The sequence below is a fragment of the Hypanus sabinus genome, chromosome 3, assembly GCF_030144855.1.
Source record: "Hypanus sabinus isolate sHypSab1 chromosome 3, sHypSab1.hap1, whole genome shotgun sequence".
Taxonomy (NCBI): Eukaryota; Metazoa; Chordata; class Chondrichthyes; order Myliobatiformes; family Dasyatidae; genus Hypanus; species Hypanus sabinus.
Window position 1 is genome coordinate 114,303,899 of NC_082708.1, and position 17,473 is coordinate 114,321,371.

Genomic DNA, 17,473 nt, shown 5'->3' on the forward strand with positions numbered 1-17,473 from the left:
TCAGCCTCTCTCAGTCTGTTTTGTATCAGCCGCTAGGGGTTGGTTCAGCGGACTGATCGAGGAATGGCTGTTTATTATTAAAGCAAGGAGCCCCTAAAAACTACGAGACATAGACTCACGTAGAAAATAACCTCGCCCCTCCACCAGCACCACCTCCCCGCATGTACCAGACCACCCCCAGCCGCCCCAGCTTTTATCTCCCTGCTGTTTGCGAGACTGTTTTATCGTCTGGCTTTTTGCTGCCGCCTGCAGGAAAAGGAGGTGATCTCACCGGACGATTTAGCATGCACGGGCTTCGGCCAGTGAGATCCATAACTTGTCAAAAATGAAACTTCATAGATGCTTCATTCAGCGGCTTTACAAGCAGGCAAGTCTGCTGTGCATCCGCTCGCAGACTCTTAGTATGCACGGCTGATCGAACCTCTCTCCCCCGTTATACATCAATGTCTCGTTTAATGAATAGGGTGCTTGACCGACCGGATAATAAAGGATTTTTGCATTGCATTTGCAGAATAGCAAATAAGAGCAGTGAATCGCAAGGGTGTGATTAAGCCGTCAGTAGCACAGAGCCAGCAAGACTTGAAGGAGAGTTTTAAAAGTACGGGAGACACTCTGTGCACGGCCCCTGGACGGAGGCGTTCTCTAAATGAGCAAAAAGAGTTGGGACGTGTGGACAAATTGCATAGAAAAAAAAAGGGGGCAATAGATACTGTTCGTGGCGCAAGCCGAAAATCGGCAATCCAGCCACCGTCGGACGGCTGCCCTGCACACCCGTCTCGACCGTGGGCAGCCGAGCCACGTGAGGAATCTCCGGAGATCACACGAAGCTCCCGGTGAAATCGCCGGGCTGAGGTTACAAGTGAGGGAATGCTGATTGATGAATGCAAGAGGCATCTGCTGGTCGCTTTGCGGATCACAGGTATTCCATGTGTGCTTTGGGGTTTTGCAAAGACATGCATGCGGGTTTCAGACTCGGCTTCTGTGGCGCATGGTCGTGTTTGCCTTCCAGTTTTATTCGGTAATGCTTTGCCAACTTCATAAATGCCTATCTTAATTATTTTAAATATTATCTTTACATTTATCTCCGTTCCATTCACGGAGGACTATTAACAAAAAGAAATGATAAATCGCACAAGAGGGAAAGTGTTGTATCTCGTCTCTAAGTGTCAGAGCGTTCGTCGTAAACGAGCATGTTCACAACCCCGGACGGAACAGACTCTTTATCAATGATGCCCCGCTCGGCGGGCTGATGTTGGCGGTTGCTTCAAGAAAGATTCAGCACTGGATTCCAACATTTATTCGAGTAATGCCTAGTACGAGCATTGTGCTTCTCCGCTTTTAATACTTCTTTCGTCCAAACCCGGTTAGAGAAAATAATCGATGATTTGGAAGGAAGATGTCAAAGCATTATACTGTTGTCGCTCACCCGCCTCATTTGTCCGCAACTCTAAACGATCGTACATGAAAGCAACGTTTCGCTGTTTGGCAATTATATGCCTTAGTAAAGATTTTGCTTTATTAGCGTCTTGATATGGTTTATATAATAAAAAATAGATAATGAGGTTCTGAGAGGAGGATCGTGTGTCTGCTTGCCCGGAACATGAGGTTTACAGATTGATAAAATATTACTGGGGCAGTGCACAAGTGATGACTGCCTCAAGTAACGCCTTTCCCTTATCCCGAGTTATCTAGCTCCCCAAATGATCTGTTTTACTTTTTAGGGCAGACTTTCGATTGCTGTTTTAAATAGTCAAGTGACAAAATACCTTGATAGATTTGTGCAACTCGCCCTCTTTGAAGCAGCGCAATAAATAAACTTCAATAAAGCATAAATATTCTGACGTTTTCCCTTTGAGAGATGTTTGGACCGCATGAGGGTTGCTAAAGTCAATGAGCTGTCAGAGTGAAAACCTCAGTGTACGTGAACTAGAAGGACAGAAATGTGTCACGGGGCTCCAATTAAGATTCATATTGAAAGGTTAATGGGTCCTTCCATAGATAAACAGACAGCTCCTGTTTACACTTTTAGATGAAAATTTGCATAAGGGGAGATGAAAGGATGAGAAACGGAGCAAGGGAATACCCTTTTTATCTCACCTTGTAAAAAATAATTTGCTTCAAAGGGTTAATTAGATAAAATTAATTAAAAACACTAAAGCTTTACTTTGCCATTTATGACATAATAACAGAAATTAATAGAAAGATAAATCCATTCTAAACTTTGTTTCTCAAACAATAAGTAATTCTTTATTGAGGATCAATCTTTATATGTGGGCTTTCTGCATGTTGTTTTATTTGGTATTTTGGATATCAGGGCAAACATTCTGGAGAAACAGAGAGATATGAACACATGAACATAATAAAGTGGAGAAAGAATTTTCCATTTGGCCTCTCAAGCCTTCGCCATACAATAAGATCAAGGCTGACGGTGATCTTTTCCTACAACAAGAAGCCCAGAGCAAATATAATACTGTGGCAGGAAACAGATGAGGGAATAAGAAAATGAGAAAGGGACAGATGAAGATTCAAAGATACATGTTTTACCAGAGAGAGTGTACCAGAGAGAGAAGGGGAGACTGTCTAAGTAGATAATGAAAGGTGGATGGCAGGGAGAGTAAACTAAACAAATAAATCATTGCATCAATTTCTGCTGTAAATAACAAATCAGAAATTATTTCTAAATGATTCTATGATGGCTCCAAACTAATTATTCCTGATAATTAACAAGAGCAGGATTCTGCAGTGAATTCCCACTGACATTTTTTTTGCCACGAGATTTTCAGGTTTATCCAATGACAGCTGAACTATGAAAGGCAGCCGATGTATGAGGTTGTTCCTTAATGAGCTAATGTCAATTAGGAACAGGACAGTTATATGTGGGTCATGGTTTAAGAAGGAAAAAACAAACCTTGGTTAATATCCAGTAATTCTTGGCACAGTATTTTTGCACATTTGCATAAGGATGGGGGATCTGGCTGTGTTCCAATATCCAACAGTAGTGGAATATTCGTGGCAAAGCTTCACAAATGGGGGGCGTTCAGAATTTTCATGACATCTATGGAATCATGGTCCAAGAAGGAACTAAAGCTTTCAAAAGAGGAATGATTAAAATTTTTTTATAAACTTGTCAAAGAAAACATAACATAAACTTGGAAAACATAACACAGGCAGTACCTTGTTGTAAAAGCAGGGAATGAATTGAACAACACTGACAAACAATCTGATGAAGCGGAAAAAAACACTGCTAGTAACTGTTAATTCAACTTAATATTACTTGATTATAATGCTGGCCTAATGTTGCATTTGTGGCCTCTTCCTGTTCAGAATTTGATTTGAAGCTGATTTCATGGTCTCAGGAAAGGACCGAAGGAGTTTAATTTGTTGTGTGCAATAGCTTCAATGTTTTTCTAGATTGTCATTAAGTAATAAGTGAGTGTAAGTTTTGACTAGTTTATCTTATTGCTTCTGAGTAATTACTTTGGCACATTGATTCTACACTACCTGACATACAGCCAACTCTGAGCGTAGCATTGATTACATTTTACACTTCTGCATGAATGGTGGCAAGTTTTGTTAAATGATAATAAGGATTATAAATGACAACAAGGGATTATAGTAATCCATTATCGAAAGAAGAGTTAAAGTAATTCCCAGTAGGACAAAGTACTTAAGCTACTCATGGTTTATGGTTATGGATGCAATGATCAAATCAAGGAGTGCATGGTGCAGTTGGCAAAACTTGTAGAATTTAAGCCCTCTTTGGGCATGCAAACCGGCAACTCTGTTACATTATTTCAGCCATTTATTTGTTGCAGTGGACCCAAAAGTACAGAAAATTTTCAGCACGATTATACCAGTTCATTAAAACGGGACTAAAATTAAAATGAATATTTATGACTCCCCGAGTGCTGCTCTATATTGTGCAAAGAAAAAGTCAATCACTAGGCATAATAATGCTTTGTGAAAAAAATGTATCAGTACCACAACAGGGGCAACAAATGCACTGGACCTGGATAACAGGTTTAAGTTTGTATCAATTTAAATGGTGTTTTATGTCTGTCAGCTGGACGAAAGACTTAATTCATCATTATTGCACTGGTTTTATCTACTATACTGTGCTATAGTCGGTTGAATTGATCTAGATCTTAGAGTAGGTTAAAAGGTCTACATCAAACCATGGGCTGAAGGGTCGGTTCTGTGCTATAGTGTTCGATGTTCTATGAATGCCACGGCTGGTTATGAGCTAGATGTTTCATTAAGTAAAAAAGATGTGAACACTTCTAATTTTGGCATTTGTAATAATCATAACTCTAATCTGTTGACCTGAATCAGACAATGTTCTTCTTAAAACCCGTAAGGATTCCTTAATTCCTGTTTTGTGCTGATAGTCTACTCCACATAGTCTACACCTTTTGAGTGAAAAAGCTGCTCCTGTATTTTCTAATTCATAGTTTTATAAATATGCATTCCACACTTAAAGTCTGTATTTGAAGGTATTTGGATCTATTTTGTCCAAATATTTTGTAATTGCCAATGTTATTTCTTTTGCTTCGACCCTAACTGCTCTTTTTCATAAGTCATTGCCATCTGTGGTTGCCTGTGTAGCCTTTCACTGCACATCTCCAACAAACAAGTGTCCTTTTTAAAAATGCAGAAACTGCATTTAATAATCCCACTGTGATCTCGCCATAGCCATAGACATGGCCAGAGTTACTTACCCGAGTTGCATCCTACACCTCCATCTATACAGCCTGTCATTTTGATGCCATTTTACATGACTTGCCAAACATGCCAAAACATCCCAAGGTACTTCATGCAAATTTGCCAAACAAAACATGACCTCAGGACTGCAAGAACAATATAACCAAGATTTTGCCAGAGTAAGTACTACTGAGTGACAGATAAGAAAGAGAGAGGTAAAGCGACTGAAGAGCTGAGGAAATCTCAGAGTCAGTCATGTAAACCGCTGAAAGCACAGCTGCGTGGGATGGTTGATGGAAATCTGGGACAGATGAGAGGCTAGAACTGGAGAACACACCTCTAGAGCTTTAGGAAGTCACCCATACATAGGTATAGGTTTGAAAGGAAGGAAGGGAATTTTATAAGCAAGATAAAATTGGGAGCTTATTCAGGTCAGCAAGTAAAAGTGCGAGGGCTGAACAGGAATTGGTGGCAGCTAGAATGTGGGCAGCATTGCATTCAATGAGTTCATGCTTCCACAGGTTTGAAGCTGGAAGGCTGGCCAGGAGAATATGGGATGAGCAGGGTCCAGAGGTAACACACGGATGAAGTTGCAGATTTCAATGAACTCGGATAGGGTGAGGTACAGGGGTGATCCAAAGGGTCTGTCTTGCTCCGGTATTTCAAATGTAATCTACTTGGCTTGCATCTTTATCAGCTTTCCCTCTGTCAAATTCCCAAACCCTACAAATCTCTATATTAAGCTGCATCTTACATCTTACCACCCTCTCACTGAGCTTGTCAAGATCCTTTTTGAATTTATGCATATTTATGCGGAGCATGTGCCACTGTTCCCTCAGGTAACTCATGATAGACTGAATTATAATAATGAAGTACAAATCCCAGGACTGCAGAAATTTATTAAATAAAACTGGAGTTTTCACTAAAGTGAATATAATTTCTTTCACACTGATTGGATGGTAAGGTAACTATGATTTTGAATATTTCCGATTTTGAGCAAAATCCTCAATGTTTAATTGGTATATTTCACAAAAATGCCTAATGTTAAATAATTAATTCTGGCCATGCACTTAAGCATTAATTGTTGAAGATATTATGCAGATTGCACTTGAGATATTAACATAAAAACAAGAATCCACATCTATTGAAATGCTGTTTCCTGAACTAATTTTAAACGTAGTACACTACAGCACAAAACAGGCCCTTCAGCCTGAATCAGTTTTGGACCCAGCGTTGATCACAATTTAAATGAAATAGGTATATAAATAGCTTATCAATATTGGCAGGTACTATAATTAATTTCACGATCATACTTATTTCAAAAAAAGTCTTTCCTCTTACTTAGCCTGTGACACAGCTCCATGGATCAAAACACTAATGTGCTTTATTTCATAGGATTTAAAATTATGATAATAAGAGGAATAGTTTAATACATTGGCCCAGGCCCAACACCTAAGTCCTACATCTGGTGCCCAGGTCCATGAACACCAGACGACATGGAGTCTTTTCACAACCACTCCAATGTCACCATACCCCCTTCACCCCAGCCTCATTCACCTTATTCACCCTCCTCCCCTTCTTGCCCCCTCTCTCCATCCCACCCAACATTTTCTGTGAAGCATGAAGACATTTGCGAAGTATTTGGAAATCAAGGGGTTAGGAAAGCTGCAGGCCCTGATTGTGTCTCACCGGGCACGGTGCAGATCAGCTGGAACCTGCCTTCACTGAGATATTTCACACCTCTCTCAATTATGCAGGTTCCCTGACTGCTTTGTTGTCCCAGCTCCCAAGAAAAACAAGATCACTGGACTTCGCTTATAGGCCAGTCGTTCTGATTTCAGTAGTTAGAAAACCTTTGGATGTTTGATGTTGGCCTACCTTAAGTCCATTACTCATTCTCTTCTTTACCATTACAGTTTGCTAATAGAGCAAATTGACCTGTTGAGGATGCAGTTAACTTGTGCCTTCATTACATTCTTCAACAGTTGTGAGGATCTTGTTTGTGGATTTTAGCTCCAACTTAAAAACAATTGTTCTGGGTGTTGCTCCATAGCAAGCTAACCAGCTAGCTCTACCCTACAGTGGATTACAAACTTCCTGATCGGAAGGAAGCAGAATGTTAGGCTGGGTCCCTACTTGTCCAATCCAATGTTTATAAGCACAGGCTCTCTCTGGGGCTGTGTCTGCTCACCCCCTCCTGTTCTTACTTTATATAAATGACTGTATCTCTGCAGACAATCCATTAAAATCATGACACCACTGTAGTTGATTGCATCTCTAATAATGATGTGACCTGCTATCAAAGAGAGGTAACATGGTGTGTTCATAACAATTTGGGGGTTAATGCTATCAAGACCCTGGAAATGAGGATTGACTTCTGCAAACAACCTACTACTACCCCCTCCCCTTGGAAATGAACGGTTGGTCTGTGTCTATGGTCCAGTCATTCATGTTCCTGGGGAAGACCATTACATTGAAGGGGGATAAGCGCACAATGCTTATCGCTAGGAAAGCCCAGAAGAGATTGTTCTTCCTACATCAGTTTAGGTAGCTCAACATCTCAGGGCAAATCCAGATGAATTTTTACTCAGCCATTACTGCGAGTGTTGTGACCAGCTCTGTCAGCATTTGGCTCCCCGCTGCTTCCTGCCCCTCCAAGTCCAGGCTGCAGCGAGTGGTGCATTCTGTTGAGATGAGTAGCTGCCAGCTACTAAGGTTGAAAGACTTGTCCATCATCAGAGTGAAGAAAAGAGCTGGAAAAAAAATTACCGCTAATTCCATCCACCCTAGCAGTCACCTATTCCCCAAATTACTGTCAGGGAGATGCTACAAGTCATTCACCACCTGGACTACACTTCATCTCCAAAGCTTCTTTCCTGTAGCTATCCAGCTTCTCAAAGTAACTCAGGCAGGTGTCATACTGTCCTGCACAACACCTGTTAACTGGTCTTTCCTGCTTTCCTTGTTCTGTTGGTAATTATTGAGCCTGTTCATATGTTCACACTTAATTAAATTTGATTATTGTTGTTTGTGCATGTGACCGTTCTGCTAATTGTTGATTGCTTGTGGCTGTTTGTACTATTGTCTTGTAAATTGTTGGTTGCTATTGTGTCGTCTGTTATGGTGTTGTCCTGTGTTATGTGCTTGGCACCAAATCACAGTCAATTCTGGTATATTTCATATTCGGGCAATAAAGTGGTTCTGATTCTGGTTTTTCCACTGTACAGTTAACTGTACAGCCTTGAAAGGGATATTGGATCTTCCAAAATGAAGTCTGATGTTGACACTATTGCAGTAAAATGGCATCGAAGGCAGAATTACCAACCCTGTAATAGTATATTACCGTTAATGTGTTCCAATGAGTAAATAATGCAAACATTGCTTTTAAAATTATATATATAGAATGTAATGCCTTTTAATCTCTCCATAGTCAGCATCTGTCACTGCCTATTGCGGATTTATGTACTGTATCTTTGACACAATCTTAATGATGGAGATTCAGATCACTTGAGAAATATTAGCATTTCAATATAATGACATTTTTTTAGTTTCTCATCAAACCAACACCAAATTTTATGTATTTAAAAAAGCAGAGCAATATTCTGAAACTTTGATATACTGTTTTATTTGTCAGCAGCATTTATTTTCATTATATTTCAATCTTTTCTTGAAACCTATATTTACAGAGTCTAAAAATGTCAGTTTATTTTAAGTAGTTTGCACTTGAGGATTCCCATAGCATCCAATTTCGAAGCAGATTGATTTTTACCTATCTCAGGCAGAGTTTCTCATGAAAAATTATCAGCCTGAATATTAACGGTTTCATTTTGTATGGATGCTATCTGATTTGCTGAATATTTCCAGAATGTTCTGTTTATATCTCAGAATTTAACAATGTTTTGCTAAAATTGTATGCAAACTGCATTTTAACAAAAAAAGGAAGACAACCAGCCTCACGTTAATTTGCAGAAGATTAGCTGTGTCAATCAGTGTTGAATGGGGGATAAAATCTGCAAAGATCATCCTTCCATCAAAGTAGGTCCACTACTGGTAAAAAAAAACTGATCTGGACACAGAAAAGTATTATTGCTCTATGCCATAAACTGCTGGATTATCATTTGCAATTTTCCCATTTACTTAATTAAAAAATTACATTTTTATCCACCCTTTTTTCTAATTAATGATCTATTCTAATCATCATTCTGAGCATTTCCATATGTTCATTAATGATGCCAAGCTAAATTTTACATTAGCATTTACAAAATACAGTGTGCTGGTTGAATCAATGCATTAAGATTTCCTCCAGTCCTTTCAGGGAGCCTTCATATCTTCTAATTGATGTGCTCTCTCACTCTTTTCTTTCTTTTTTGCTATTTTATCGTTAGGTATGCTACATACAAAATACACGTTTTGTTCTGTTTTAAAGTCATCGCACAAAAAATTGTACTGTCAAACATTACTAAGAATTAAGTGAATCTTTTCCTAAAAGACTAGCAAAAGATGCTTTAACAATTACAAACCACAAAGTCTTGATATTATAAAGAATATCTTTCTGATATTGAACATATTAAAAGTCAAGAACAAATAGGATCTCCATGGTGATGGAAAGATAATGACATGGGGCACAAATGTCAGAACAAAACCAATACAAGAAAGAGAGCCAATAGCAGAGTGTATCAAGATGATATATATAAGATATTGATAACTGTAAGTTATCATCCTTTAAAGAAGATTTAGAGGATTACAAAAATTACTCTTAATGATTAATTACTACTTTAGGTTATATAGAAGCAATATAACAAATAATTTTAAAAACTATTTAAAGAGGCAATAATAAAAATTTTGCGGATGATATGAAGGTAGATGGAGGGGTGGGTAGTGCTGAGGAAGAAAAGCAATTGCAGCAGGACAGACAAATTGGGAAAATGGGCAAAAAAGTGGCAGATGGAGTAACATCTCTCATGTTATACTAAGAGAAGACTCAGTTTATCATTAGATATGTATACAGAGTAGCAACAGGGAGCAGGTCCATTCCCAATCAGCTCACTAAGTCCACAGCAGCAGCAAGCATTATATGACAGTATATTTCCACCATGAAACAAAGAACATATTTAATGTGTATATATTTTACAAACATTTGCTTTACTTATTTGGAACACAGTCATTTTTTTTCATCATTTAAAAGCTTCTGAACATGACAACAGGTTTGAAGACTGAATCATTTTATCCTGCCCAGTTGACTCACCATTTCTTTAAATTCAGTAATTGTAAATTCTTTAAGCCTGTCCACTCTCAGAGGGCTGTGCTGAGATGCACGGTTCCAAGCTGGCACTATTTTAGGGATGTAGGTTCACACCATGTTTTAGACTTTGCTACATATTTTCAGTTGAATTTCAACAGAGGACGAAGGGAGTACTGCAGTATTAAAGTTATATAGTAGGTGTTAAAGTGAGATCTAGCTTATACCAGTAATATAAACAGGTCTGTGACAAAATCTGAAAAAGCCAATTAGTTTACTCGATGTCCTGGCCAACATTTGATCCTGCCTAACAAACAGATATTAACCAAAAGGTCATCTTGTTCTTGTTTAGCTGCTTGTTTGTTCATCAGTGGATATGAGGCATTTTCTGATGCCTCAGAACATGAAAGTTGCTATATAATGACAAGTTATTTCTCCCCAATTCAACGAGCCTCACTCTCCTTGTTATTGAGGTTTTTATTGCAACTCAATCCCTTTCCGAATGTTTTTGTTGCAGTACCCAATTTTCCTTCCATCTGGTGATGATCTCACGGTGATTTATATGATATCCAATCTCGCAACACAAAGGAAAAGCTGTGGATGTTATTTATTTGGATTTTCAGAAGGCATTTGATAAGGTGTAACACATGTAACAAAATAAAATCTTATGCTGTTACAAGAAAGATACTGGTATGGATAGAGGAATGGCTGACAGGCAGGATGCAGCGAGTGGGAATAAAGGGGGTCTTTTCTGGTTGACTGCTGGTGACTAGTGGTGTTCCTCAGGGGTCAGTATTGGGACCGCTACTTTTTGCATTGTTTGTCAGTGATTTAGATAATGGAATTGATGGCTTTGTGGTAAAGTTTGTGTATGATATGAAGGTTGGTGGAGGGGTAGGTAGTGCTGAGGAAGCAAAGCAATTACAGCAGGACTTAGACAAATTGGGAAAATGGACAAAAAAGTGGCAGATGGAATACAGTGTTGGGAAATGTATGATAAGGCATTTTGGTAGAAGGAACAATAGTGCAGACTATTATCTAAATGGGGAGAAGGTTCAAACACCAGAGGTTCAAAGGGACTTAGGAGTCCTCGGGCAAGACTACCAGAAGGTTAATTTATAGGTTGAGTCTGTGGTAAAGAAGGGAAATGCAATGTTGGCATTTATTTCAAGGGGAATAGAATATAAAAGCAAAGAGATAATGCTGAGTCTTTATAAGTCACTAGTCAGGCTGCACTTGGAGTATTGTCAACAGTTTTGGGCCCCATATCTCAGAAAAGATGTGTTGTCATTGGAGAGAGTCCAGAGGATGTTCATGAGGATAATTTGGGAATGAAAGGGTTAACATACGAGGAGTGTTTGGCAGTTCTGGGCCTGTACTCACTGGAAGTTAGAAGAATGCCAGGGGTGGGGGGGGGGGGGGGGAAGGGAGGGATCTTATTGATACCTACCGAATGTTGAAAGGACTAGATAGGGTGTACGTAGAGAGGATATTTCCTATGGTGGGGGTATCCAGAACTAGAGGGCACAGCCTCAAAATTGAGGGGCGAACCTTTAGAACAGAGATGATGATTTTTTTTAGCCAGAGAGGCTTAAATCTGTGGAATTCTCTGCCACAGACTACGGTGGAGGTCACATCTGTGGGTATATTTAAGGTGGAAGCTCATCATTTCCTGATCAGTCGGGGCATCAAGGGATATGGTGAGAATGCAGGTGTATGGGGTTGAGTGGGATTTGGGATCAGCCATGATGAAATGGTAGAGGGGACTCGATGGGCTGAAGGGCCTAATTCTGCTCCTATGTCTTATGGTCTTATTGTCTTACACAGGTTAATGTTCTTATGCAAATTTCTTAGATTCTGTCCTGTACGTTTGAGCCAAGGTGTTTTGTTTTACACAAGTCCAGACAGAATTTTGTTCAAAGTGTTTTCCTAGTGTCTGTATATAATCTATTTTGAAAAGTGAGGCATACATTAATATATATGTTATATCCAATTAAACTTTCAGTCTGCTGATAGCAACAGTGCTGTCACTGACCAGAAGAAGGTTCTTCTGTTAGAGAGCAACTCCATTCATTTCATTTCGCTCTGTAACCTTAGTGTGCACTGGGAAATAATAATATCCTGCCAGAAGATAATCACAACAATGTTTAGAAATTCCTCTTACATTTTCTTCCTCTTGTATTAATCATGTGTTGCTGGACCGAAGGAATAATTCATTGGTTGTAATGTGGAAGCATCAACGGTTTCATATATATTTTATCAGCCGGCACTAAGGTTGCATAACTTGTTTTCAAACACAGATTAAAACACATTCTCCTTTCACGAATGAATATAAAACACAAACACCAGAAAGTAGGACTAGGAGAAGGTCATCTTCCCTGACATTCAGTACGATAAAAGCTGAAATATGCTGACCTCAACTCCTCTTCTTAGCCAGTTGCCTACAACCCTCAATTCCTCAATCTTTCAAAGATTTATCTATCTCTGCCTTAAGTATATCTGTCAGGGGCAGAGAATTCCAGAGATTTGCTGCCCTCAGAGAGAAGTTGCTAAAATGCACCTCTTTTTTTAAAAAAGATATTGCAGCTGGGTCCCTTTGTTCACGATTCTCCCGTTAGTTGAATCATTTCAGCATCTACCCGGAAAGGTCGGCTTGGGACTTTTCTCGGCTTGAATAAGGTCACTCCTCATTCTTTAAACTCCAAGAAATACAGATCCAATTGTCCAGCCTCTCTTGGTTGGACAGACCTCTCATCTCAGGAATTAGCCTCAGACTGTGTCCAACACTACTACATCCTTTTTATGTAAGAGGACCAACACCCTGCACAGTTTTCCAACTGTGGCCTCAACCAAACTCTGTACAACTAGAACAAAAACTCCAAATGCTTTCTAATAGAGTGGTGCGCTGCTTGCCCTATTAACAACTTGTAGGACTTACCTGTCAAATTTTCTGTGAGATGGGATGGCAGTGGGATTAGAAACTGAATTACTATTTGGGGACACCCTGCTTTGACTCGTATTTCATATCCTGATTTCATATTTTAAGAGAATGGAAAAAAGTTGAATAGCTTAGAGCAAGGCTCAACAGATAACTTCTGTTTACATATTATGGAAAAATCCTGATCAGTGTTTGGAACATGACTTTGATTTTTTGTAGAATTGTTTGATATTTCAACTTGGGAAGCTAATTATAACATTGCTACTTTCCTAACAGCTTTACTTACTGTTAACATGTTCTAACGTAAGCATGTGTTTATAAGCAATGCAAAAATGGATACTCTTGTAGAACACTTTAATAAATTTATGATGATAATTCATACATTATGTCACTTGATGCCTCTGATTGCATTTGTTTTAGGAATACCATGAAAATTTCAAGGATGGAATAGTTCAAACTTTTGGCCTGAACACATCTGCAGATTAACACCAGAAAGCAGCATTTCTGACCATTAAGCAGCAAGAAATCCTTTCATAACCTTATCTCAGATACCTTATCTGAGACAGCACAAAGCATTGCATGAAAAGAGAGATTCCTCATCGACAGCATCCCTGCAGAATTTCAAATTCAAGCAGAATTATTTAACTTTCTGAAATAGTCTTCTGTCATTTTGAAACTAAATCAGTTACTGCAACTGTCCTCTGATTTATGTGTACTTGTAATATCTAACCTTCTAGTACACTTTTATGGAGATTGTGTGCTGATACAATATGAAGAATTGATGAAACATATTTGATTATGCTTGCAAAATGTTCTAAGGGGCTGGTAGATCATGTGAGTTTTGTTTAATCTGATGTGTCTAATGTTATTCACTATTTACTGCTTGGTACTGAAGTGATGCCGGTCTCCAGCTTGCATCATTTACATTCCCTTAGTTGCCACATGATTATTTCTCGTTTCATGGATTTGAACTGATTCTTGTTTATCTCATATCATATGCAACTCTGCATTTAAATATAATAGTGCCCAAAATGGATATTGAAGAAAAAAATAAAAGTAATATCACAGCCCTGTCTGACAATGTTGATAACAATTCTTTATACGGGCAAGGTCTCCCATCTTGGGAAGATTATATTGGAAGCATACATGACATACGATATTTACTAGTTGGAATTTATACATGTATAACAGTTCTGGGCCTAGTTGGTAATTTTTTTGTTGTGGTCGCATTGTGCAAAAACTTCAAACAGAAATCAATGATTAACTTTCTGATTGGAAATTTAGCCTTGTCTGACACTTTAATTTTATTATTTTGTTCTCCATTTACATTGACCTATGTACTTCTGGACCAATGGATCTTCGGTGAGATCATGTGCTACGTAGTACCATTTGTTCAGTGTGTATCTGTTATGGTTTCTATACTAATGCTGATGTCAATTGCAATGGTTCGCTATCAGATGATAAACAATCCATTATCCAATAATTTTACCATAAATACAGGTTATCTGTTAATGGGAACTGTGTGGATTATTGGATTTACTATTTGCTCACCCTTACCCATCTTTCATAAAATAATAGACCTAAGTGAAACTATTCACTTAGAGTCTTTAAAAAATAAATTCTTATGTATTGAGGCATGGCCGTCCGATTCTTACAGATTTGCCTACACTTTATCTTTGCTATTCATTCAGTATATTTTGCCTATAGTTTGCCTGACAGTCAGCCATGCCAGTGTGTGCAGGAAGATAAGTTCCACTGTGCCCAGCACACAAAGTAGGTCGGAGGAGAATGAAATGATAAATTTAACCATACACCAGCCAGGTAACAGACATCTGTTGGCACAACACCCAAGGGTGCAAGCAGGGAACTGTTCCCTCCTGAGGAAACACAAGAGATACAGCAGGAAGTGTGCCAGTGTCATGCCCACCATGGTCCAGGCCCACAAGAGTGACCAGACACACAGTGGTTTAAAGAGTGCACAGCCGGCCTCCTTTCTACCAGGAGTACCCATTTGCTTTGAAGGGAAACCAGTGGAATTAGAAGAGACTACTGATGCGCGCATTATTCCTGTGACACCAAAATCTATCACCAGATTGAGGAAACGATCCCGTGGTGTTTTCTACAAACTGACCATAATAATTGTTGCTTTTACTGTCAGCTGGATGCCTCTACACATCTTTCACCTTTTAACAGACTTCAATGCCAATCTTATTTCGAACAGGCACTTCAAACTGGTTTATTGTATTTGCCACTTGTTGGGCTTGCTGTCCTGTTGCCTGAATCCCATACTTTATGGATTCTTGAATAATGGTATAAAATCCAGTTTACCATCCCTGGCCAAATGCTTTTGGGTAAAATAACACCTAGAGAGGGCAAAAACTGAGCTTTGTCATGTCAGGCTTTAATTAAATATGTTTCTCAGTCATATGGGCAGCTAATTGAATTCAATTTGACAGTATGACTGCCGTCATATACTTCTGAAACAATCCAATTTATTCTTTCATGTTCTATATTAAAGATTTTGTTAAAATTATCTTTACCAAAATCTCGACAGGAAATTTAATACTGATTTCTACTGAGCTTTTCAGAGAATAAAACCAAAAAAAAATCTTGTGATGCTATTCATCTGTCATGAATTAAAACATTTAGGGATCCAAGAACTATTCATAAAATGAGCTAATGTAAGAAAATAATTTTTTATCTTGTGAATATTTATTGACTCAATGAGCCAATTGGACAATGTGGTCTTGTACTTTTCTAAAGCTCATTGACAATATTTTAACCTTCAGATATTATCAAAGGAAGCTTTTTAAACCAAGTTTTTGATGTCAAACTGTTTTGAACCAAAGAGGAATTATTCTAACAGCCATCTTCTATACCTTTCACTATTATCTAATGTGAATGGGAGTTACAAATTCAGACAGGACAAAATATATATTCTAAGCCACTATCAAAAGCACTCTCTAAACCATGCACTATAAGAAAATACTCAAATAATATCTCATTTAACTAGGCTAACTAATGTTTTGATTGTATTTAACTAGTCTAATGAGTAAAATGCTGTTAAAATATTCTGCACATTGCTCACTTTTTAACATATTCACCTGTTTGCAAGAAGAACCAAATTAAAAGTAATTCAGGAAAACTTTACGTATACAGAAGTAGAATATTGATACTTTAAAATGTAACTTTGCTTCAGTTCCATGTGATTGAAGTGTAAAATAACATGTTGTTCTTTACTATTTGCTCTAGTCAAGTGAAATAAAAGTCAGAAAATTCATTTCTGATATAGTAACCCCACAATGATCTTTTACATACAAGACTCATGCAGTCACTGATTGCTGTTTTCTTTTCCTATTAAATATCTGATAAAAGAAAATGTCTGATATAGTTCAGATGAAGGTATAATTTATAAATTTATAATTTATAATTTCAGTAGTTGATTTTTAAAGATTATTTTTGCAGCTGAAAGAACGATCTAGTTTGATCAGAAGTGATACTTTATGAAAAATAGATTGCACGTAGCATCATGGTAATCTGAATAATTAATATAAACTTAATTTGCAATATGTTGTTTCTGATTGAGGTGTTATATAGAAAAAATATGAATTGATCCTGGCTACAATAACTGAAAAGTATTAAAAATCTATAACTAATAAACAAAATGAAAATAGGATGATGCATTTGGAATATTATACCTTATAATGTTTCTATAAATACCATAGATAGTAGTTGCACCTGCATGCATTAGTTAAGTGGTTGTGGAAGTAATGACTTCACTCAGTTACATTTAGTTTTCATGGATTTGATGGATTTTGTTGAGGGCTGATTTCAATTTGCCTAGAATGTTTATGTTTGCTGAAAGACTGGTATTAGTAGTTTGCAACAGTGATTTTTTGTCTGTGGACAGTGATAAGAACAAATAATGCCTGAAATGTTCCAGTAATAAACACTTATGTTGTCTGAATATGCATTATCTGTCTTTATGATGCTCCAGTCTGCTCTGTGAAGTATGTTCCAAAGTTTGATTGTACCAGTGTCTTCTGTTAAAGAGAAGACAGATTTAAAATAATGAACTCCCAAATAAGAACTAGTTTTGTAAATGAAATAATTCAAAGGTGAAATGGTTGTAGAATAAAGGAAAATTGTGCTTTCATATTTAAATATTGTATTTACAAAGAACGTGTACATTATTTCTATTTGGTAAATAAGATTGATATGTAAATCTTGAAACTAAATATTTCTTCATCATAATATTACAATAAATTATAAAATAACTGACTATGTTGTTTCCGAATTTGATGTGTATGCTTCAAGGACATCATTATATCCTCATTTTAAGTGATGATGTGAGAAATTATTCAGTGCACAAAAAACTATGCAGTCAACTTCAAATTGAGCAAGCTCTAGTTGCAATTAGCTGATTTTACTAAGTAAAATTTAGTAAGTCAATAAGCTACCATTATTTTGGCACCAATGTAGAAGATGACTAAAAGTCGGTTCTTATCAGCACTGTCATTTACTTTGATGCCCAATTGTACCAGTAGGTCACATATTGAAAATGTAAATGCACAGTGTGTGCAATTCATACCTAG

At 37.7% G+C, this 17,473-nt stretch overlaps 1 protein-coding gene across 1 annotated transcript; it reads left to right on the top strand.

The window, feature by feature from the left end:
* The first annotated feature begins 3 nt into the window (after positions 1-3).
* On the top strand, positions 4-17,058 carry LOC132391584 (neuropeptide Y receptor type 5-like). Its single transcript, XM_059964960.1, has 2 exons — positions 4-919; positions 13,299-17,058. The coding sequence occupies exon 2, from the start codon at positions 13,910-13,912 to the stop codon at positions 15,236-15,238; it is 1,329 nt and encodes a 442-aa protein (XP_059820943.1). The 5' UTR covers positions 4-919; positions 13,299-13,909; the 3' UTR covers positions 15,239-17,058.
* The last annotated feature ends 415 nt before the right edge of the window (positions 17,059-17,473 follow it).